The sequence below is a fragment of the Gadus chalcogrammus genome, chromosome 3 (genome assembly GCF_026213295.1).
Source record: "Gadus chalcogrammus isolate NIFS_2021 chromosome 3, NIFS_Gcha_1.0, whole genome shotgun sequence".
Lineage (NCBI taxonomy): Eukaryota > Metazoa > Chordata > Actinopteri > Gadiformes > Gadidae > Gadus > Gadus chalcogrammus.
Genome location: NC_079414.1, coordinates 8455418 through 8475978, shown reverse-complemented (window position 1 = coordinate 8475978; position 20561 = coordinate 8455418). Strand labels below are relative to the sequence as shown.

At 42.6% G+C, this 20561-nt stretch overlaps 1 protein-coding gene across 1 annotated transcript in view; it reads left to right on the top strand.

Annotated features, from left to right (window-relative positions):
* ube2o (ubiquitin-conjugating enzyme E2O) overlaps positions 1-20561 on the top strand; it is a 32299-nt gene continuing 11738 nt past the window's right edge. Inside the window, exons 1-14 of the mRNA XM_056585773.1 lie at positions 1-560; positions 7012-7071; positions 7926-8036; positions 15150-15247; positions 15359-15422; positions 16518-16661; positions 16879-16988; positions 17408-17558; positions 17943-18003; positions 18194-18350; positions 18504-18659; positions 19012-19166; positions 19359-19471; positions 19641-19772. Coding sequence (XP_056441748.1) covers positions 156-560; positions 7012-7071; positions 7926-8036; positions 15150-15247; positions 15359-15422; positions 16518-16661; positions 16879-16988; positions 17408-17558; positions 17943-18003; positions 18194-18350; positions 18504-18659; positions 19012-19166; positions 19359-19471; positions 19641-19772 — 1917 coding nt within the window. The 5' untranslated portion in view covers positions 1-155. The remainder of the gene's footprint in view (positions 561-7011; positions 7072-7925; positions 8037-15149; positions 15248-15358; positions 15423-16517; positions 16662-16878; positions 16989-17407; positions 17559-17942; positions 18004-18193; positions 18351-18503; positions 18660-19011; positions 19167-19358; positions 19472-19640; positions 19773-20561) is intronic.

Below are 20561 nucleotides of genomic sequence, written 5' to 3'. Positions count from 1 at the left end.
CAGCCACCTGAAATTCAATTGTGGCAAGTGATGCACTGCGCTAGTTACGTTGCGACGCAAACACGTGCACTTCCCCAGTTACAAGTTTCTCTTTTTTCAGTCCCATCATCCACCCCTCTGGAGCTCCAGCTGCATCATTCCCTGAAAACACAGTGATGGCGGACCCCACAGCATCAGATGCAGAGGTAACGGACGAAGAAGCAGCCTCCCCGACCCTCTCTCCCGCAGCGAGTCCGGGCTCAGAAGCAGCGTCCATGGCGCTCTCTCCCACCGCGGACGGTTCGCAGCGGCTGCTCTTCTCCCACGATCTGGTCTCAGGGCGGCACCGCGGCTCGGTTCGGCTGGGCCTAGTGCGGATGATTCACGGAGAAGAGGAGTTGATTTCAGATTCGGACATCGACGACGACGGCGGAGGGAAAGGTGGCGGCGGGGGCGGACGTGTCCCGTGTAGCTCGGACACCGAGAGCGCCGCGGACGCCCGGAGTCGGCCTCTCGGACGGGGATTCGTGCGAGTTGAGTGGTACCCCGACGGAGGAAAGCAAGACATCCGGGAGACAAAGGTATCTAGCTGTGGTGCTAACTGTTTACACTCCAATAAATCACCTTGTGGGATACGAGGGGGTTGTGTTTGGGTGTTGTCAGCTGGCTGATGTCTCAGAGATGACTGTTGCCCCTTATTGGAATATATTAAACTAATTTACTCAATAAGCCAAATGTGCTAGTTGACTTACGGAACAAGGCAGACATGTGTGCTAGCAAGCTGCTTAGCTTTCTGCTACAGTACATCTCTTATCGGCTGGTTGCAAGCGAGCTACATTGGCTAAATCCTCCACCTGCCCCCTCCATATCTCCTCATCCCAGCTGTAAATTCACACAAAATGCCATAAAGAATAACAGGCAATCGAGGCTATCCTAGATTTTTCTGTACAATCTGTTGTCCTGTTTTCAGCACTTCATATTTGATTATAATCTTAACTATTCAAATCTCAACTGGGTGTGACTTGGCCTTTGGCGCATGGTCGAGATGTTTTTTTGAGGTTAGGGAATCGCCAATTATTCAAGCTGAACTCGTGTAGTGATGCGTCTTCAGGACAGTGTAAACTAGACGCACCCACAACTAAACAGGTGTGGCAATAACTGCAGCAAACCATTGTCAGGCTAAAATAAAACATTTCATCCATATCGCCTGACGCTTTTTTTTATATCTAAATTTAAAATGGTGCTAACTGTTCTTAGTCGTCCGGACAAGACATTCAGGCCAATGCATTTACTGTCAGTTCGTACGATGATCACATTTAAGATTTATTTCTAGGAGGTTCAGTACACTAGAATCATGCTCTAATCTCTTATCTTCAGCAGGTAGCTATCATAAAACTGCCTGTAAGCTGGTGATGTTATTACAAAAAACAGTCAACATTACAGAAACACAAATTGTGCTTTGCTGAAAAAAATGAATCTCTAGGGACTGAATATATGATCCTAGAGAACAAAATCCTTTTATTTATCATACACATAGATTAGACTAGAAACAAATTTCAAGAGCTATTCCCAGCTGGCATTGTCAATCTGGCAAAATATGTTCTGGCCAGATATGTTGTTTATGGATAAGAACAAAGGTTGAATGAAGCTGACGTCTGACAATGACACACAGGTCAACATGCCAGAAAACCTTTTGTTCTGTGTCAATACAAGTAGTGAAGTGGCAAGCCCCTAAAGGCTTGACGGTGTATTTGTGTCATCATATTTGCACTTATAGTGGCTTTTTAAACATGCCATTGGCCTGACAATATACGAATAAGCCATCAAAACGATGGTCAAATAGATTTCCCTATGGAATCAGTTTTATTTATTATTCTTTAGTTCAAATCCCCTAATGCTGTTCATAACATTGAACCAGTCAGTAATATTTTTAAACCTTTCTTAATATTATGAAATAGTTCGCGACAATGCTATTTTGAAAACTACTTTAGGATACTTAACCTTTCTTATGGCAGAGCCATTTCTGCAACGAATGTGAAGGATTGTCAATGCCATCCACTCTGACTAGGAAGCCCTTTTCTTCCTTGGTGCTAAAATGAACACTGCCCTTCAGCTACTCTGTTTTGATGTAACTAGCAGTGATCCACTAGGGGAAGTAAATTCCGAGTACATTTGACACCAACCGGTGATGTTCTTAGGTCAATGTGAGTCGGGACAATAATAAAAAAGTATTCTAAATCGGGGAGTCATTAAAGACAAGTTTCAAGCATGTGTATAAATAAAAAAAAAACTTTCAGCTCACTTCATGAGTTTATTGTGAGTTTCTTTATGGTAGATTACAGCTTCAGGCAGATAACTTTGGGGGGGGGGGGGGGGATTGGAGTTTATATGTACAACATGTTGAAAGGAGATTCATTCAGTAGCTCCTTACTGCGAAATCGTTTCTCACATGTATACCATTACATCTTGATGCATATCTGAGTCCATACTCTGCCCTCACTACCATAACTATAGTTCTGCACCGAATTCAGGGATAACTAATTATTTCTAAACAGTCACTTTCAAAGAACATGAGTTTTGTGTCAGAAGATTGAAAGTCAACTGAAACAAACTAGGCTCAGGCTGCCACGCTTTATGACTCAAGTATTTTCTTTGTTGACACCACCCACTCAATTTGGCTGGAATAATTGGTTCAAAATGGCTTCAGAGCATCAGCAAGGGGATGGCTCTTTATTAGTGCTGTTGGGAAACCATATTTCCAAGGGTTTAATCTTTCGATACGTCCAATGTTGTACGTTTTCGTTATTTGTGATAGTCAGTTTATAAGAATGGCATAGCTCCAGTATGCCATTCTACTCTCGCTATCATGCCTCAACATCAGCAGGCAACATTCTGTAAAGTGTAATGAATGAAATACCCATATTTATTTATAACGGGCTTTGTTTTACATTTTGAAAGCTAGCTAGTTAGATAGACATTTATACAACATGTGCGATCAACTTTAGACTGTCCATCGGCCGCGGGATTAAGGAGCTGTTGACTAAGCTGGTAGAGCTAGTCGAGACTAACCTTAGCTGTAATGTAGTTATTTATTTAGTCTTCACCAAAATTTCTCGGTGTAAAGCATTCCCACTTCCTTGACCCCCTGGCTGTCGGCTGGTGATGTATGGGTGATTGGAAGAATCCATTCCAGACAGTGGAGGTTGATCAGCAGAAGGGTGGGGTTTCTCCATCCATTAGCTTGATCCTGCTGCATCCATTCCCGTAAAGACCCCCGGTTCATCACCTCCCCCGCTGGTGCCTCAGCAGAGTACAAGAAAAGCCTCTCTCAAATGAGAGAGGGAGTGGAAGGCACATTTGACAGCCTCTTGCTACCCAGCCCCGTTTTGCCATGAAAGAAAGACAGCCAGACTGGTCTTCTTTGAGTCTGGGTGTTCCTGAAGCTGTTAAAACAGGGATACATTGATAAACCTCAGAAAATTGCCTTATCGTGGCAAAGAATTTAAATGAGCAATGACAGTGGTTATGCATTCGAATTATGATTTGAGGATAGACTGTTGACTTTCAAACTGGCTCATGGCAGGCTAAAAGGAGGAGTTTTAACCACATTAATTAACCAACAAGGTGCCTAATCTGATGGGCTGTTGCCTCTGTTTGCAATAAGGAGGCATTGCAACCCCAACCAACCGTTTTTGCCTGCTAAGTATTGACACGTTATCTCCCTGTTGATGTCTTGCTCCGTTTAACTCATTTTGAGGTGGTTAATGATCAAACTCCAATCCAACTGGTCTAGTTTGATGTTGAATTCCCTCCTAAATATGTGGAATTGAAATCCTTCTCCGTCGCTTTACTTGAAGTGGAGCGAGATTAGAATATTTTCAAGGTCTCTAAACAGCGTAACCAAAGCCTTAGATATAGCAGGACGATTGCAGCCATAGTACTTGCCTGTCAACATAGTTCCTACAAAGTGATGATGAAAGGCTTTCTTGAAACCTAGACTGAACTGTGTGGTTTGCTGAAGCTGGACCCCGGTCTGAGCTCGTGAGAGAAGCCGTAGACCAGGGCTATTCAACCTCCTTAACAAGTGGGCTGAAAAGGAAACCCACTGGGGGTTCATGGGCCACACAGAGTAAAACTACGTGAATGAATCGCTACAAATAAATCGTACTTAAAGTAGTGTTAACTTAATATATATAGTACTACTACATGGAATAAACTTGTCAGACGCATTCCTTCCTTCTTCACTTTTAATCGTATCATTATAAAAGTTTTTTGTTCTCGCATATTTTGGACACGTATTTAGAATTCAACCATGTTGTTAGAATCATCACAAAACAGAACTACTGTACATATGAGACATTTTGAGTCTGAGAAAGATTGCACTGCCTTGTTTGCCTAGTTTGGCTCATGTATTGTCCGTTCCTTTGCGTCAAATTTTATAGATACGGTCAGAAAACTGAGCGGTTTCACTTTTAATCAAACTCAACTCTGTAATGCTATGTTTACATGCCGTCTTTTCTCAAAGGAACAAATGTCAGTTGGATCAACTAATTGACAAGAACTCTCATAACACTAATTAAGAACCCTTATACAATCGGCACACAATGAATTTCATAAGAAAAATCCTATTAATATATATTTCACAGATTGGGCGATCACGCATTAAAAAGATTGATTGTTATCTGCTTAAATAAAACCAGATTGGTGCATCCCTAAATAGCTGCTAAATTGGTTTGCCGTTTTTTGGATTACTATTGGTGAAAAAGACTAGGCTAGAATCGGGTCAGATTCATACTACATCTTAAACTATTCTCGTTGGGAATAAGAAATATAATGTTGAAAGATCCCAGTCACCTCCAATAACAGGCCCTTTTTTAAATAATTTTTTTTATTTGTTTCCAAATATTGAATCATTTATATAAATATAAATTATTGCCTAATTTTAGCCAATATTGGCACAAATGGCATTCCATACTCGACGGCCTGTTTCGTTATTCATTCCTTTAATTATATAAAGTCTTATTAAAAAAGGTAATTTAGGTTTACATGGAAGCGCACCGTGTGATAGTTGGATTATCTCTTATAAAACAAAATAGTATAATTATTTTCGATTAGTCTTGGTCCAAACAATGGACATTGGAAGATATTCACATTATTTGATCTGTTTGTGTCTGTGTGATCTCTAATAGATGACAAGTGGACATGGGCGCGTATCGATTCCTCTCCACTGTTCTCCCAGAATTCTACTGGCTAGGGTTACAGCTTTGTTTACACATATGTTGTTTGTGGATTTAAATGATTATTTTTCATGTTGGATTGTTCCGTTAAAGGCTGTAGAGAAAACAAAACGAGAGACTGCATGTCTTGTATCTGACGTCGCGCTCCCTGCGACTAGCGTGGACAAGACCGACAATCTCCCCATCGGCATAACTGAAACTCTCCTCCACATGCCCAGACTTATAATAGTTTTCACCTCTTTTAATGCTTTTATCCTCCCATTGGAAAAATGCGGTGAAGTGGAGCAGAGATCGCCATGTCTGTACCGGAGTTCCAAGTGCGGGTGGTGATGTATATCATTCGCGTCGAGAGCAGCGTGGATTTAAATGATCATTTAAATCCACAAACAAACATGTGTAATTCAGGGCATTTAAAGTAAAAAAATAAAATGAAAGATAATTACTTTCTCTCCCTTGAAACCCATTCATATTTTACGATCTCATAGGTCCTATGGGGTCTACCGGAAAGGGCGTGACTTTGACACTATTGGCAGCACCCGCACTGTTTGCGTACATTTGTTGAATATTCTACTGACTTTCTGGTTGGTATTATGTGGAAAGCGACTGAGGATTTTCTCAGATGGAAAACATGTTACACTTGGTCATGCTGGTACGGTGTCACTGATTAACTAAAATAGAAGATGTAATGAAACGACAACAGGAAAATACTCTGACGGCATCAAACCAAAAACATAAAATGGCTCCTTCTCATTATCCCGAATTGGTGCCAGTAAGTGCTTCCACCTGGCATACAGGCCTCTACCCGCTCCCCCTTAATGGTTTCCATAGTCCATCTCTGGGCACTCCCGAACACAGACATCTGTGGCTGCCGCATGCGTCGTAACAGCCCCATCTTCAAATGTTACAGGGTGGCGCAGCACAACTGTTACTCTATTTTGGGGGAACTGTTAGACATTCTATGTGCCCCAATCCAATCAATTTACTCTATACCGTTTGCGGCTTTGCTGAATTTATATTGTGGGGCAAATTCATACCGGTGTAGTTAACTTAACTGTGCCAATATCGTAATCCAACTGGGTTTATTGGATGGCGTAAACCCAATCAGCCGGACTGGGTCCAGAGAGGTGTGGATGGACTAGGTCAAGCTCCACACACTCGGTGTGTCTATGACTTCCCATTGATTTTAGTTGTACCACTAAATTGTCATCGAGTCTCTTTGGAAACGGTTAAAAATAGTTCAATACACATGCAGCTGGGTAGAGGAGGCAAACGCACCTTACGCACAATTATTACTGCATGAAGAGCATGGTCGGTGGGAAAGGGTGGCAGGTAAAAGTCAGCAAAGCTGCTTATGCAGTGTTATTTAGCAATCAGAATTAAGCACAACATAAATGGAAAACGTATGATGGAATGCAGAAAGCAACACTTAATTTGAAATAACACCAAGCTGTATGACTTTATTTACGGTTTAGTCTATTTCAAGATTAAAATCCCAGTGGAAAGTGTACCACAGGTTTAGGTTGGCGGTTCAGCTCTGAAGGGTTCTCTGGTCTCTCCACTGTTTAATGAGGACCGTGCTGAGCCCTCTTGGCAAGCTCAGGGCCACTTGCATCAAGGATGCTGAGTTCTAATGCGCCAGCGGTCAATACGCATCTTCTAGTCTGCAATGAATAGACTCCCCCTGTGATGGAAAACAAGAGGGCGTACTCTTCTGCAGGGGCTGCAGACAAGATGACTGGACTTTTTTTTTTAAAAATGATTTTGTTGACCGGTATCCCTTCTCTTTGTCTTGCAGCTGAAACTTGAAGACCGCTCCATCGTTATTCGAGACTTTGTTCGGCGGATGAATTCTAATGTAAGTGGAAAAAGAACACTCACTGAATGACTGACGCCTGGAAGGTGTTGTATTTTAAAAACGTGTACATCTGAATTGTACAAATTGATAAACAATTTTTTCATTTGATCCATTTTCATTTGTGCTCATGATGGTTATTCTAGATCACCAATACCAGATTCAAATGGCAGGGGGGGCAGTTTGAGGAGGGCATCGGGGACTCGCATCAACTGCATGCAATACCGTTAAAGTTGTCCGTGTATAAACATTTTATGAATTAAAAATGTTAAACATTAAATGACTATTATCTCATGACGCTAACTATTGTGGAGAACAGTGTTTTGGTGAGCAAGCATATGGAGAACAGAGATGCAGGGTGTCGGATCAAGCAAATTTCTTTCTGCATGTGCTACAGAAGGGTGACCATCTTTGATCAAGTTTCCCTCAGCGCTGTATTAAAAGCCAAAATACGACCACCCTTCAGACTTGCTCCATCCAGAAGGCTGAACTTTTTCCAGAACGCTCTCTATGCCTTTCGCTATGCTTCTCTTGACTCCAAAAAAACCCACGTTGCATCTGTGAGACTGTTGCTGACTTGGTGGATGTTTGACATAACATTGACCATGACTTTTTCAGAGCATGGTAATTGAACGATGTTTCACCGATAATTAAAATGGTAACAATCCTGCTTACAATCTGAATTTTAATGTGGTTTATTGTTCAATCGTAAAATATTGATCGCCTAGAAGGTGATTAATGTTGGGTGTGTCTGTGTCAAACCATAACTCTGGACACTCTTCCGACCGCATGCTGTTGAATGACTATATTCCAAATCATTATGGAATAGAGGATGTGATGTCATTTTCTTTTCCCAGGACAACCAGTCCGGTGTAGTGACCAACATAGACATATCGTGTGCGGTGAAACTGGTCGGGACTAACTGCGTTTTGTATCCGGTGAACAGTAAGGACCTCCAGCACATCTGGGTAAGAAGGGCGAGTCCTGGCTTGGTTTTATTCCTGGTGAACCCTTTTAACAGAAGCATCATCGTAGGACAAACACGTGCGTCACTCATAACACTTATTACTGTGAATGCTGTAGCATTCACACTCTAGATATTGAAATCTTTATTATTCTTATTTTTATTCTTCTTCCTTACGTTTTTTGGGTCTCCAACTCTTCCGCCATACTTTCAGCTACAGAAGCCATTCAACTATCAAAACGTTCAGCTCTTTAACGACATGATGGCTATCTATCAGTGTTTTTCAACTTTTTAAACTATTCAGCTTTTTCCACCTCTGGTACTTCAACTTCTTAAGACGTAACTCAATCAATTTTCTACCGTTTATCTGCGTTCAAACTAGGGCTGCACGATATGGGCAAAATATGATATCCCGATATTTTTTGGCTGAATGGCGATATACGATATATATCTCGATATTTTCTATAGAGTGGGTTAGATGTTTTTTTTCTAAGTCAAAAGCCACATGTGAGATGTTGCAAGCACTTTTATTAAAACATAGGTCAGTATGACTGCAACATGTGATTTTGTATCGTTATTTTCAACAGAATTGAATGAACATGTTAAAAAAAAAGGACGTTTTTCACCTTCACAAAATAATCACCTATGCAAAACATTATAAAGCTGTAGGTTACACACATTAGCTACCAATAAGAGCATTGGCTTCGTCGCATTGTCCTGTGTACTACGGTGAGGGTTTCAGTGCGCCGTAACTTTAATCCCCCGCCCCCTCCCTTCTCCGTTCCATTTGGGAACATGTTTGGTTTCATTTTGCTTGTTTCGTATATTTTAATTAATTAATTAAGAGCGTCACCAGAGGGCGTCCCCAACACATTTGCCGAGCGCCGGCCCTGGTTTCGGGGCAGAAGAAACTGTCGCGGCCGGTGATGCAGCAGCACAGCCACAGAGTATTACGCATTCCTTATACTGCACTTTGTACCGCTGCTGTAAATGGTGGAACAAATTTGTCGTGCTTCCACTTTTAGTCGCAACGGTTTTGCTACACTCTCTACAGATGACCTGCAGCTGCTACTCATCTGTTTTTTTTAAACCCGAACTATTTCCACATTATGGAGCCGTTGTTTCTCCTCTTTGACTCAATTTCGTCTACCGCCGCCGTCTCGGGGAGGGGTCGCGCTCAGTCTCCAAGGCAAGCGCTGTAGACGCTTGAGGGGGAAACTGACCATTTTAACGCATATCGATATAAACGATATTGTCAAATCTTGTATCCCCGTCGGAATTATATCGATATATCGTGCATAGCCGATATATCCTGCAGCCCTAGTTCAAACTAGGGTTGCCGCGGTACACGGTATTACCGGTGATGCCAACCTCGGTGTTGCACAACGGCAACAAAGGATTTTTTTTTTTTTTTTTCAGTAATAAAAAACGAATTCAGTAAAAATGAATAATATAATTAAGAAAATTGTAAGTAAATGTGTAGAATAGGCCACAGTTCTGCTCTGTGCGGGAGAATTGGCGCGCCGAGAATTGACGCGCTTCCTTACAAGACTGGTAACTAGGGCTGAAACTAACGATTATTTTAATAATCGATTTATCTGTCGATTCTTTTTTCGATTAATCGATGAATCTGATAAAAAAAAGAAACATTTGGAATTGCCGCATCTTTATTCAAAAACTGAACATTACTTCAAATTCACAGTGCAGACTGAAGTGTTAAAACACCAGGTTATTGCTCCAACGTCCCGGAACTATTAAAAGTAATATTAAAGAATTAAAAGAACATAACTGGGATAACACAAAAAAAAACATATGATGTATGATACTGTATGTGAATGTATGATATACTTTTATATGTATATAAGGGATGTCCATGGTTAACAGGTCAAACCTATTGATACCATTTTCGAGACTCCTTGAAATAGAACTTTTAATATTGCTTTAATTGCTGATAAGATGATTATGGTTCAAGACAGGACATTAAACGGGTCATAATTCTATCTTTACTATCTATTTTATATTACCTTGAAAACAAGTTTTCACCAAATCCCAATTATTATAATTTTTTTTCTGTTGCATTTGAACGCATCAATCATATTACTGAGCCAACCTGAACACATCACATTTGACACTGTTTGTGACCATTGGTCCGTTTTTTTTTTTTTAAGCTAACTAGCTCTATATCCTGCCGATTTTAACATGGATTAAAAACTGCATTACTATTTTTAACTGACGGGACTTTGTACACCGTCCGGTTGTGTGATTACTACCGCTGCTTTGAATGACTGTTCATGCACGCGGTGCCGACTCTGAGCCCGTCTGCACAACGTCTGCAGCAGCTGACAGAGTTTTCGGTTGGACTAGACGGATACTCAGTTGAAGGAGTTTTTTTTAACCCAAAGACAGTGAAGGTACAACACTTTTATATATTTTAAATACAAGCTGTGTTCGCTCACACCAAAAGCTTGCTGTGGGCGGGCATGAACCATGAACCAACCTGTCGGCGGCTGGCTGTAAACAGTGCTGCGCCTATGAGTAACTTATTAATCGCGCGACACAACGAATCGACGACCAAATTCATTGCCAACGCATTTAGTAATCGATTTTATCGATTCGTTGTTGCAGCCCTACCGGTAACCATAGCAACGCCGGTAAACATCCCCCGCGAAGCCCAAGGCCTAAAAAAATAAAAAGTTTGGTTCCTGTTGGTTGTCAGTTGAGGTCATGGGTAGGTAGGGAATTTAATTTATTTTTTTATTTTATTTTTTCCAGCGACAGCGAATGATAGGTAGGTTGTTTTCATTTGATAACGAGAAAATTCGCTCATCCTTGTACAGAATGAATAGGTGCTGTACCAAAACGTAATTATGGTTTGCATAAAAAAAAAATATATATATATATTTTTATTTTTTTTATTTTATAAAGCTCATAAAATAATTTGGGTCGCACATAAATTGACAGGGTCGGTCAGAAACCGGAACCAAACATTTCTTTTTTTAGGCCCAATCCCTACGTGAGCTCCCCACGCTATGGCCATCCGGAGGCGCACAGAGCTTTTGGCCGTGATATTATGATATATACAATTAGGGCCCGACCGATTTATCGGCCTGCCGATTTAATCTGCCGATTATAGCCTTTTTGAAAATAATCGGCATCGGCCTAAAAGACGCAGATTACAACCGATTCTTTTTTTTTTTTTTTTTTATGTCATTGCGCTTAGTATCCTGCAGATTGCGCTCCTACTCGCCTTGCTAACTAACAACTTTAGCTGGAGTAAAAAAGAGGAGATTGAATTTTACCGTACAACATGAAAGCACGCTCGCTCAGGCAGCTGCGCGCTCACCTCACCAATGTACACAAGACGCGTTGTTTGAGCATGTTGTGCCTGTTTGTCTTTAGGTCCCAGGCCATGTTAATTTGTTATACTGTAGACTCTAACGGTGAGACCATACTGCTCAGCACGCACGTGTTAGTCACTGCTCACGAGTGCAGCACATTGGGAGTTAGTTAGTTATTTTACATTTTACATTACACTCATTTTTGACTGTAAATGTATTCTAAAACACTCAAAGGTTCTGCATTCAATTCACATATTCGTCAAAAGTGTTTAAAGTATATTTAAGGTATCAAAAACTAGGTTTTATATGCTTTTTTTTTTTTTTTTTTCAAAAATCAATATCGGTCGGGCCCTATATACAATTATATTATACTATTGTATATAGAACGTTATAAGACGCCGAGAATTGGCGCGCTGCCAGCCGCTGTCAGAGTGTGAGAGGAGAGTTGACGGACAAGATGGCGGTTAACCTATAGTTTCAAAGTAATACCGTTTATACCGGTGTTGACACAATCGTATTACTCGGTGTGAAAATGTCCACACTGCGGCAACCCTAGTTCAAACCATTTAACAAATCTACACACTTGTATCTTCAATAATATCTAAACGGAATTTAAATATTTTTTAAACTTTCTTCAGAATCAGTTTTAGTTTCAAACCGTCATATCTACAGTTGGTCCTGTTGAAGCCATCTGCCCATTCTGACACTTAAATTACTTAAGACGTCGTAACTCGGTCAAATTTGCACCGTTTACCATCGTTCAAACCATTAAACAAATCAGCACATTTGTATCTTCAATACCATCCAACAGAATTTCGATAGCATTTATACTTTTTTCAGAATCAGTTTTAGTTTCAAACCGGCATAGTTTTCAGTTGCTCTTATTGTTTTCCGTTGACACGCACACATTAGCTCCGCCATTCTCTTAAAGAGACACACAGGCAATGCCGCCGCCGTTCCCTTAAAGGGGACATATCATACCACCAGGTGTGAGTGTGATTAGCCATTACAAGCTGTTTTCAAAATGTGCAGCATAGTGACATCACAGGTGGGCGTGTCCACCTAGATATGTGCTGGATAGATCAGTCTACCAGCCTACCCAGTGGACTGTAGCATGCGTTGCTCATCTATGCGTCACACATCTAGGTGGACATGCCCCCCTTTGATGTTACAATGCTGCGCATTACATAATCACACTCACACCTGGTGGTATGATGTTTTCTTTAAAGAGACGCACACACACCAATGTCTCCGCCATTCTCTTAAGACACACACTGCCAACGCAGTGTGTCTTTATTCAGCTTTATTCCAATTCGATTTTGCATTTTGAAATCACTGGATTAAAGCTAATCAACATTTCAACTGCTGCCTACTACTCCTACCATTACTACTACTCCTACCATTACTACTACTCCTACCATTACTACGAATACTACTACCATTACTACTCCTACCAATACTATTACTACTACCAATACAACTACTACTTCAGCTACTAACTATTACTTCAGCTACTAACTATTACTTCAGCTACTAACTATAACACAAGCAATAAATCCTTCTATAGTAGGACTAACGCAATATTGTAAGCAGTCAACAAATAAACTGCTCCTTCCTGTAGGCCAGGCCTTATATGTTGAGATGAATCGGAGGCCGGAATACTACTGCCCTGGTAACAAATCACAAACTAAAGTGCAAAAATATGAAAACGAATATGTTGCTCTACCACTCTAAAAATAATGTAGATAACTCAGTTTTTGTAATAAACATGTCGTATGTAAACATGTGCGATTTGACCACCTGTCAGCAGAACAGAAGTAGTAAAAAGATTTATGCTCTGCTGCAGCTCTCCGCTTTCATGTTTTGAATACCTCCAGTAGGGCAGCCTGGCCATACATGTGCGGGATGCCGTGCTGTTTATCCTGCGTCTAGCTGTAAACATGGCCTTGGTCACCATGTTGATCATATTGTTCCCTATGAACTCCGCGTTCGTCAGAGTAAATTTGCAGTTTTGAATCTCATTCATACGGAATTATGCTCTGGATCATTTTGATTAGTGATCCCTGCTGGGTATTTGGCCTACTTGGTAGGGTTTCTGTCAGTTAATTTTTTATGTCTGGTTCACCATTGTGAACCATTATGGCAAACCGTGGCTTTATTTTTTTCTTTCATCGCAGCCTGTGCGATTTCAGAATCTCTGTTACAAGCTGACCTACCGCGCTCGTTATTCCCCCGGGTAGTCAGCCCGTAACCTTATGCTGCTATCCATTTGGAGGGTAGGCTGGTAAGAACGACCAGCTTCAGCGAGAACGTGACGTATTTCCCTTGCTCCAGCCTTCCAGTTTGCCATTTGTGTCCGACGAGTTTGAGCCGAAAACTATTTTGGAAAAAAGAAATAATCCAGTGTATAATGGTTGCCAGCCTTTACAGAAACATTAACATTGCAAGCCTTTTAGATTGCAATAATATTTTACCATTTTTCGCAAATTTTAATTTCAACAAGTGCTGTTGTGTTTCTGTCGAGCCACGAGGGATAGTAGCGGGCTAGTCATCATTAGCAATATAGCATCTTTAGCAAACCAACTTGAAAACACAACTTTACATTGAATTGCACGCAAAGCAAGGCCGTGCAATGCATAAATTGGTGACCGGATTAAAGCAGCAATGAAATCAGGTGTGTAAGAGGATTACAACCACATTACAACCACCAACGTGGTACAAATGCAAAGAAAATACAGCTCAACCCCCATTGACTTTGGGCGCATCCATCTTCTTTGCTAGTTGTACAGATCTGCTCGCTCTACTTTGAAAGCGACGAGATACTACGACCGAAAGGGGGCGTGCCTCCTGAAATGCAGCAAGAAAGCTGGGAGATTTGCGACTTTAACACTTTGTACATCCAAATGGATAGCATTAGTCTGTCCCTGCGTGGTGCGTTGAACTCGTAACCTAAGCGTTCCCTTGGTGTGTGCAATCTTTCCTATTTAGGGGGTTAAGTGAGAGCAAGCACCCCATGTCCAAAACCACCGCACGCAAAAGCTCTCTCTCACTGACACTCCGCCCCAGCCCCTCGTCCCGATGGGGTGAACTGTCAGTCCCGTTAACCAGCCCGCGCCTAAGTTCAGTCTTTTCATTCCACCGTGTGTATATAAATCCAAAAGGTTCTCTCTCTCAATGAAGTGTCTTGACAGCCAAACGTGTGTCCTTCGGGTTAGGTCCTATATCCGAGTCCCGTCTGCAGAGAGCCAGGTCCAGAGACTCTCACCTCAGTCTAACAACCTGACACTAAAGGCAACGCTAATGAGCACCTCAACACCGCCCCCTCTGTGTGATGTCAACACCGACCCTCAGCATAAGCACACTAACGCTATCCCTATTCCTCATATCGTAACAATCTCGTTCCATTACATTGCGTTTGAGGGATACACTTAGATTAATTGTTTAGCCCTAACGGGTAGTCGACTTATCTGCACTGATTTAGACCTCTACCCGTATCCTGGTGCATGCAAGGAGCAGACCCATTATTAGATTTATGAGCAACACCTGTTTATCCTAAATCACTGTCTCCTGTATAAAGGGTCTAATTAATCCATGGCTATCAACTGGATACAATCTGATGCCTTGCAATGGCTTGCATATATTATTTCACTTTCTTATAACGAATGTAAGTCGTTTTGGATAAAAGGGTTAGTCTGCTGAATGCCCTGAAAGTAAATGATGGTCAATCTTGCACATAATGTGGAGTTTCATACGTGGACTAATCCTGCTCCTCCTTCCAGTCCTTTATGTATGGGGACTACATCGCCTATGACTTTTGGCTGGGGAAGGTTTACGACCTGACCAACCTCATCATCCTCAAACTGTCCAATGGAGCCAGGTAGAGTATACTTGCATCAAAGATGCATGTATGTCAAGTGTGTCCAATAATACCCAAATTGTTGGTATAAATCAACCCAGCTTCTTTGTCTCCGGCTCTGTCTTCCTGTAGGTGCTCCATGAGTGTGGACGACGGTGCCAAGCTTTACGATGTCTGTCCGCATGTCAGTGACTCTGTACGTATCTCAAGCCCTATACAGAAGAGGCTCTTCTACTTCGCCTGGTTCTAGGGATTCACTGATACGATACCAGTACTGTTTATTGCCAGATACTGTGCTCAAGTACTCCTACTCTACCCTACAACATAATAATAATAATAATACATTTAATTTAGAGGCGCCTTTCAAGACACCCAAGGTCACCTTACATAGCATATAGTCATCATACATTTTTTTTTTTTTTTAAAAACAAGACATTGTGGAAAAAAAAAACCACACATGCGTCACAACGTACTCCTATTCTACCCTAGGCAAGGTGACGTTACGTTGAACAGTCAACGGTGAACCTGCGTTTATTTATTTTATTAAAATTTTTTAAACATGGTAATTAGTCCTTCATGATCGTCAACAAGGTAATCCATGGCATACTATCACTGCTACTGAAATAAATGTAGAATCAATAATTTGGGGGAAAAGGTGCACCAGCCACATGGTTTTGTGTGGGTCTGTCTGGGCAGTGATCGACTGCGCCGTCTGAGAGAAAGTTGGGCTTTTCGCAAACTTATCTTTTAACGTCAAGGTGTGTGGCTGAGGTTTTTTTGAGCATGGATTTATTTAGTACCTGTGTCTTAGGGTTGTGCTTCTTTGACACTTATCGCTAGAGCTTTTTTTGCGCATTTCATTTACAACATCGTATTACTCATCATAACGCTCATAACACAACAACGGTACTAAAAATTATATCACAAAGTTGCCGTGGGCCATAACCATGGCAATAACACGGCCCATGTTTTTTTAATCTCATTGTTAGTTTTCCCACTGAAACAGTGCTGGCTCTTTAAACTGTAACAGCATTATTAAGGACTCGTATCGGTACGCTGCATCAGCAACTACCCAAATGAAAGTACCTGTACTTTGTCTGAGAAAAAGTGTAATCTTTACTCCCTGCCTCCTATTCCCCTCCTATTTCTCTATTGGCCCCTTGCTCCCTCTCCTAGTTCTCTCCTCACTCCTCCTATTCACTATAGACGCACGTCCATTGGCAGATCTGAATGATGTCCATATTGATGGTGTTTTCTCTTGTTCATTTTCTCTCCTTGCTTTCGTTGTTAGGGAGTTTTTTACGACGAGGCCTATGGCTTCTACCCCGGCCAAGTTCTGATTGGCCCAGCTAAGGTATTCTCCAACGTCCAGTGGTTGTCCGGGATCAAGCCTGTGATCTGCAAGAAGTGCAAGTTCAGGGTGGTAGTCGAGGAGGTGAGACGATGGCCTGATTCGACTGACTTTGTGTTTTGTTTTTTTAAAGGGTCCAGTAGCTTCATGACTTCAAGACTATGAAGTGGTTGGCTGTTGACATTTGATCCAATTGGATTTTATTCCCCTATGACCCCCGAGCCCGTTGGTGTGTAGTCTGTCGCCCTCACTCCTGTCTTGACCTGCATCCCATTGATCCAAGTGTGGGTTTGGTGTTCAGGTGAAGGTGGTGGAGCTGAAGGTGACCTGGATCACCAAGAGCTACTCCCCCAAGGGCTCGGACAGCGTCTTCCCGCCCGCCTCCACCATTACGCAGGAAAACCTCAACAGGTAAACTCCCCCCTTCATCTGTTACAACCCACCCCGTTGGTGTCCAGGGGGAAGGGGGGGGGGGCAACAATTAATATAAAACCGGGTGTTTAAAGGACAGACGAGAGTAGCAGGGTTTCAACCAATATACCATTTATTGCATAAATGAGTCTTATGTTAACGCAGAAAAGAACCAATAACACTATCCCTCCACTGAGGGAGCAACCAACAACACTATCCCTCCACTGAGAAGTCACTGAAAAGAATAGCCATTCCTGAAACCGTCAGTGGCAATGTCCTATGCTGCATTGGTTGTCCTTGTTTTCTACTGAACCGTCCTATTGACTTTGACTGTACTTGATGGTGTGAATCAATAAAAGCACAGTGAAATTGTACTTGATGGTGTGAATCGATAAAAGCACAGTGAACTTGTAACCTAGGGTGCGGCGTCTGGGCTACTTTGACCACACCCAGAGACAGCTGGGACAGCGTGCGCTCTATGTGTTCCCGGCTAAAGGCGATGCCACGCGCATCACCTGCGAAGGGCCCGAGGGGGCCACTCTGGCCACGGAGGACCCCGTCGCCAGAAGGGTTCGTGTCTGTTGTTTAAAGGTCCCATGACATGCCACCAGGTGTGGTGTGATTATCCGTTACAAGCCGTTTTGGAAATCGGCCCCTTATGACATCACAGGAGGTCATGTCCTCCTAGATGTGGGCTGGATAGATCTGTCTACCGGCCTACCCAGTGGACTGTAGCAAACGTTGCTCATCTATCCGTCACACATCTAGGTGGACACGCCCACCTCTGATGTTATAAGGGGCAGATTTCCAAAACGGTTTGTAACGGCTAATCACACACCTGTAGGCATGTCATGTGACCTTTTATAAATGACCTCATACTGCATGTTACAACTCAAGGCTTTTTTCACTTGTGTAAACTCATAATGTCCTAAATGTGTGTTTCTTTGTGTGCAGCTAAAACGAATGTACAAAAAGGATGCAGGAAAGAAGACGACGGAAAAAGCCGACGCGCAAGGTGACGAAGAACAACTGTGCACTTACACAAACAACACGGAAAAGACTTGTCGTAGTGATAAACAGTAGAAAATCTGAAATGTGTTTACATCCTCCTCGAAAGCTTATATTTTACCGCTGAGAAGCTCTTACCCTACAACTGGGATTTGAAAGCTTTTAAACCTTTTAATTGAACCTAGTGCTTCCTACAGATACCGTGCAGAAATCAGACGAGCCAGACCCGGTGAAGCCCAACAACAATGGACCAGCAGACGCCCAGCCAGACACCCAGACGCTCACAGGCAGCTGGGAAGAACCTGCTGAGCAGGATGCAGACGATGAGGCGGCCGAAGACACGGACGACAGCAGGTTGGTACATTGGTCCGGTCCAGCAGGTTATGATGGTCCGGTCCAGCAGGTTATGCTGGTCTGGTTCAGCAGGTTATGCTGGTCCGGTCCGTCCGGTTATGATGGTCCGGTCCATCCGGTTATTGAGGTTTGTAATGGAGTGTTTCTCCTCAGCTCACTGACCTCCTCCGCCAGCTCCACGGCATCCTCCCAGAGCGGTGGTCTGGCGGCCAGCCGTAAGAAGAGCATCCCACTCTCTATCCGCAACCTCAAGAGGAAACACAAGAAGAAGAAGACCAAGTTCTCCCGGGAATTCAAGCCCGGTGACAGGTGGGTCTACAGTAGGGCTGAACGATGAATCGTATTCAAACAGACATCGCAATGTACTAGAAAGCCATATGTTAATCGCAAAGGCTGCGATTAAAAAAATAAAGCATATCGATAAGATTTGTATTTATTTTTCTTTTACAATTCAATAGTTAAAGATTTTATAATATCAATTCATCTCAACACATAGGCCTGGCCTAAAGGAAAGGGCAGTTTCTATGTTGACTGCTTCCAATTTTATGTTCATACTACAGAATGATTCATTGCTTGTTTAGTGAATAATGCAAAACAAAAAAAGAAAGAAAAAATAGTCTCATACTAAATCGCAATATTGGTCAAAATTGTGGGTGTGTAGGGTTGCAGTGGAGGTGATCTCCACCAAGACCAGGGCGGACGTGATGTGGAAGGATGGAAGTGTGGAGCTGGGGATCCGAGCCAACAACATCATTCCCATTCAGCACCTCGACAGTCATGAGTTCTGCACCGGGGACTTTGTAGTCGACACGAGACGTAAGTGGATTCAAACCCATTTGGTTTTAACTTTTTTTCGAATTTGTTCTCTGAAGGAATATTGTTAAATGTAGTTATTTAGCATGAGGCCTAATATGGGTTATGGCTGCCTCCCTGCCTCTTTCAGGTGGTTGGGCTTTGTTAGGGACTGTAGCTGCTATACGTAACCTAGGGGTGTGTGTCTGCATGCAGCTCAAGCACTGCAAGACCCAGGGGTGTATGGTGTCATCCAGTCCGGGGACCACAAGGGAAGGACATGCGCAATCAAATGGATCAAACTCAACTCTTCTAGCTCCGATGTTGAGGTTGGTCGTGTGTGTGCGTGTGTTTGTGATGTCTAAAGCCATACCTTTGGGGACAACAGGCATTATCCCTGGGATTCCGGTGAAGCCTCCTAACGGAAAACCTAGCCAAGACTTCATCTTGCCTGCGCTTATTTACATTATATTGAGCTAACCATCTTGTGTACTGCAGGTGATTGGGGAGGAGGAGGACGTCAGTGTGTATGACATTGCCGAACACCCAGACTTCCACTTCCGCACCACAGACATCGTCATCAGGATATGGAACTCTGAGAACGGTCCGACCACGGACTGTGAGAACGAGGTGAGGCCCTCACTGTCTGCTCACGTCCTTATTACTGTACTTTCGGCTCGCTCCCGGTCACTGTAGATATTACTGTACTCTCAGGGGGTTCCCGGTCACTGTAGATATTACTGTAATCTCTGGTGGTTCCGTGTCACTCTAGATATTACTGTACTCTCTGGTGGTTCCTGGTGACTGTAGATATTACCGTATTTTCCGCACTATAAGGCGCACCGGAGTATAAGCCGCAGCAGCTCAATTGAATGATGTTTACATATATATGCCGCACTGGAGCCCGCCGCTTAAAGTTGGGGGGGCGCGGACCGGTCATAGAGCCCATAGAGTTAAAGTTTGTAGACTGTAACCTGTAAAATCCATAGATTTAGGAGGTCCCCTAGTGGCCGTTTGCTATAAAATTCAAATATTAGCCGAACCGCAAAATGGGACAAAAGGCGCGGCTTATAGTCCGAAAATGACGGTACTTTTTTTTTTTTTTTATGAAATTTGTTTTAGTTTATAACATACAAACAACAACTAATACATGAGACAGACCTACACCCCCCCCCACCACCACCACCACCACAACCACCACCACTCCCATCCACAGGACTTGGTTGCTGAAATATCCAAGTTCTTTGGTATTGGACCATGTGTTCTTCCAACTGATTGTTCCATATTGAGAATGTCCAAAATAGCAAGCAGCCATTGTTGCCTCTGAAGAGACTGCGGGGCCTTCCAATGTGATGCAGCATTTTTTTGTTGATGCCGTTAGACCGGCCAGTCACAACCGACTTTGTTGAAAAGAAAACC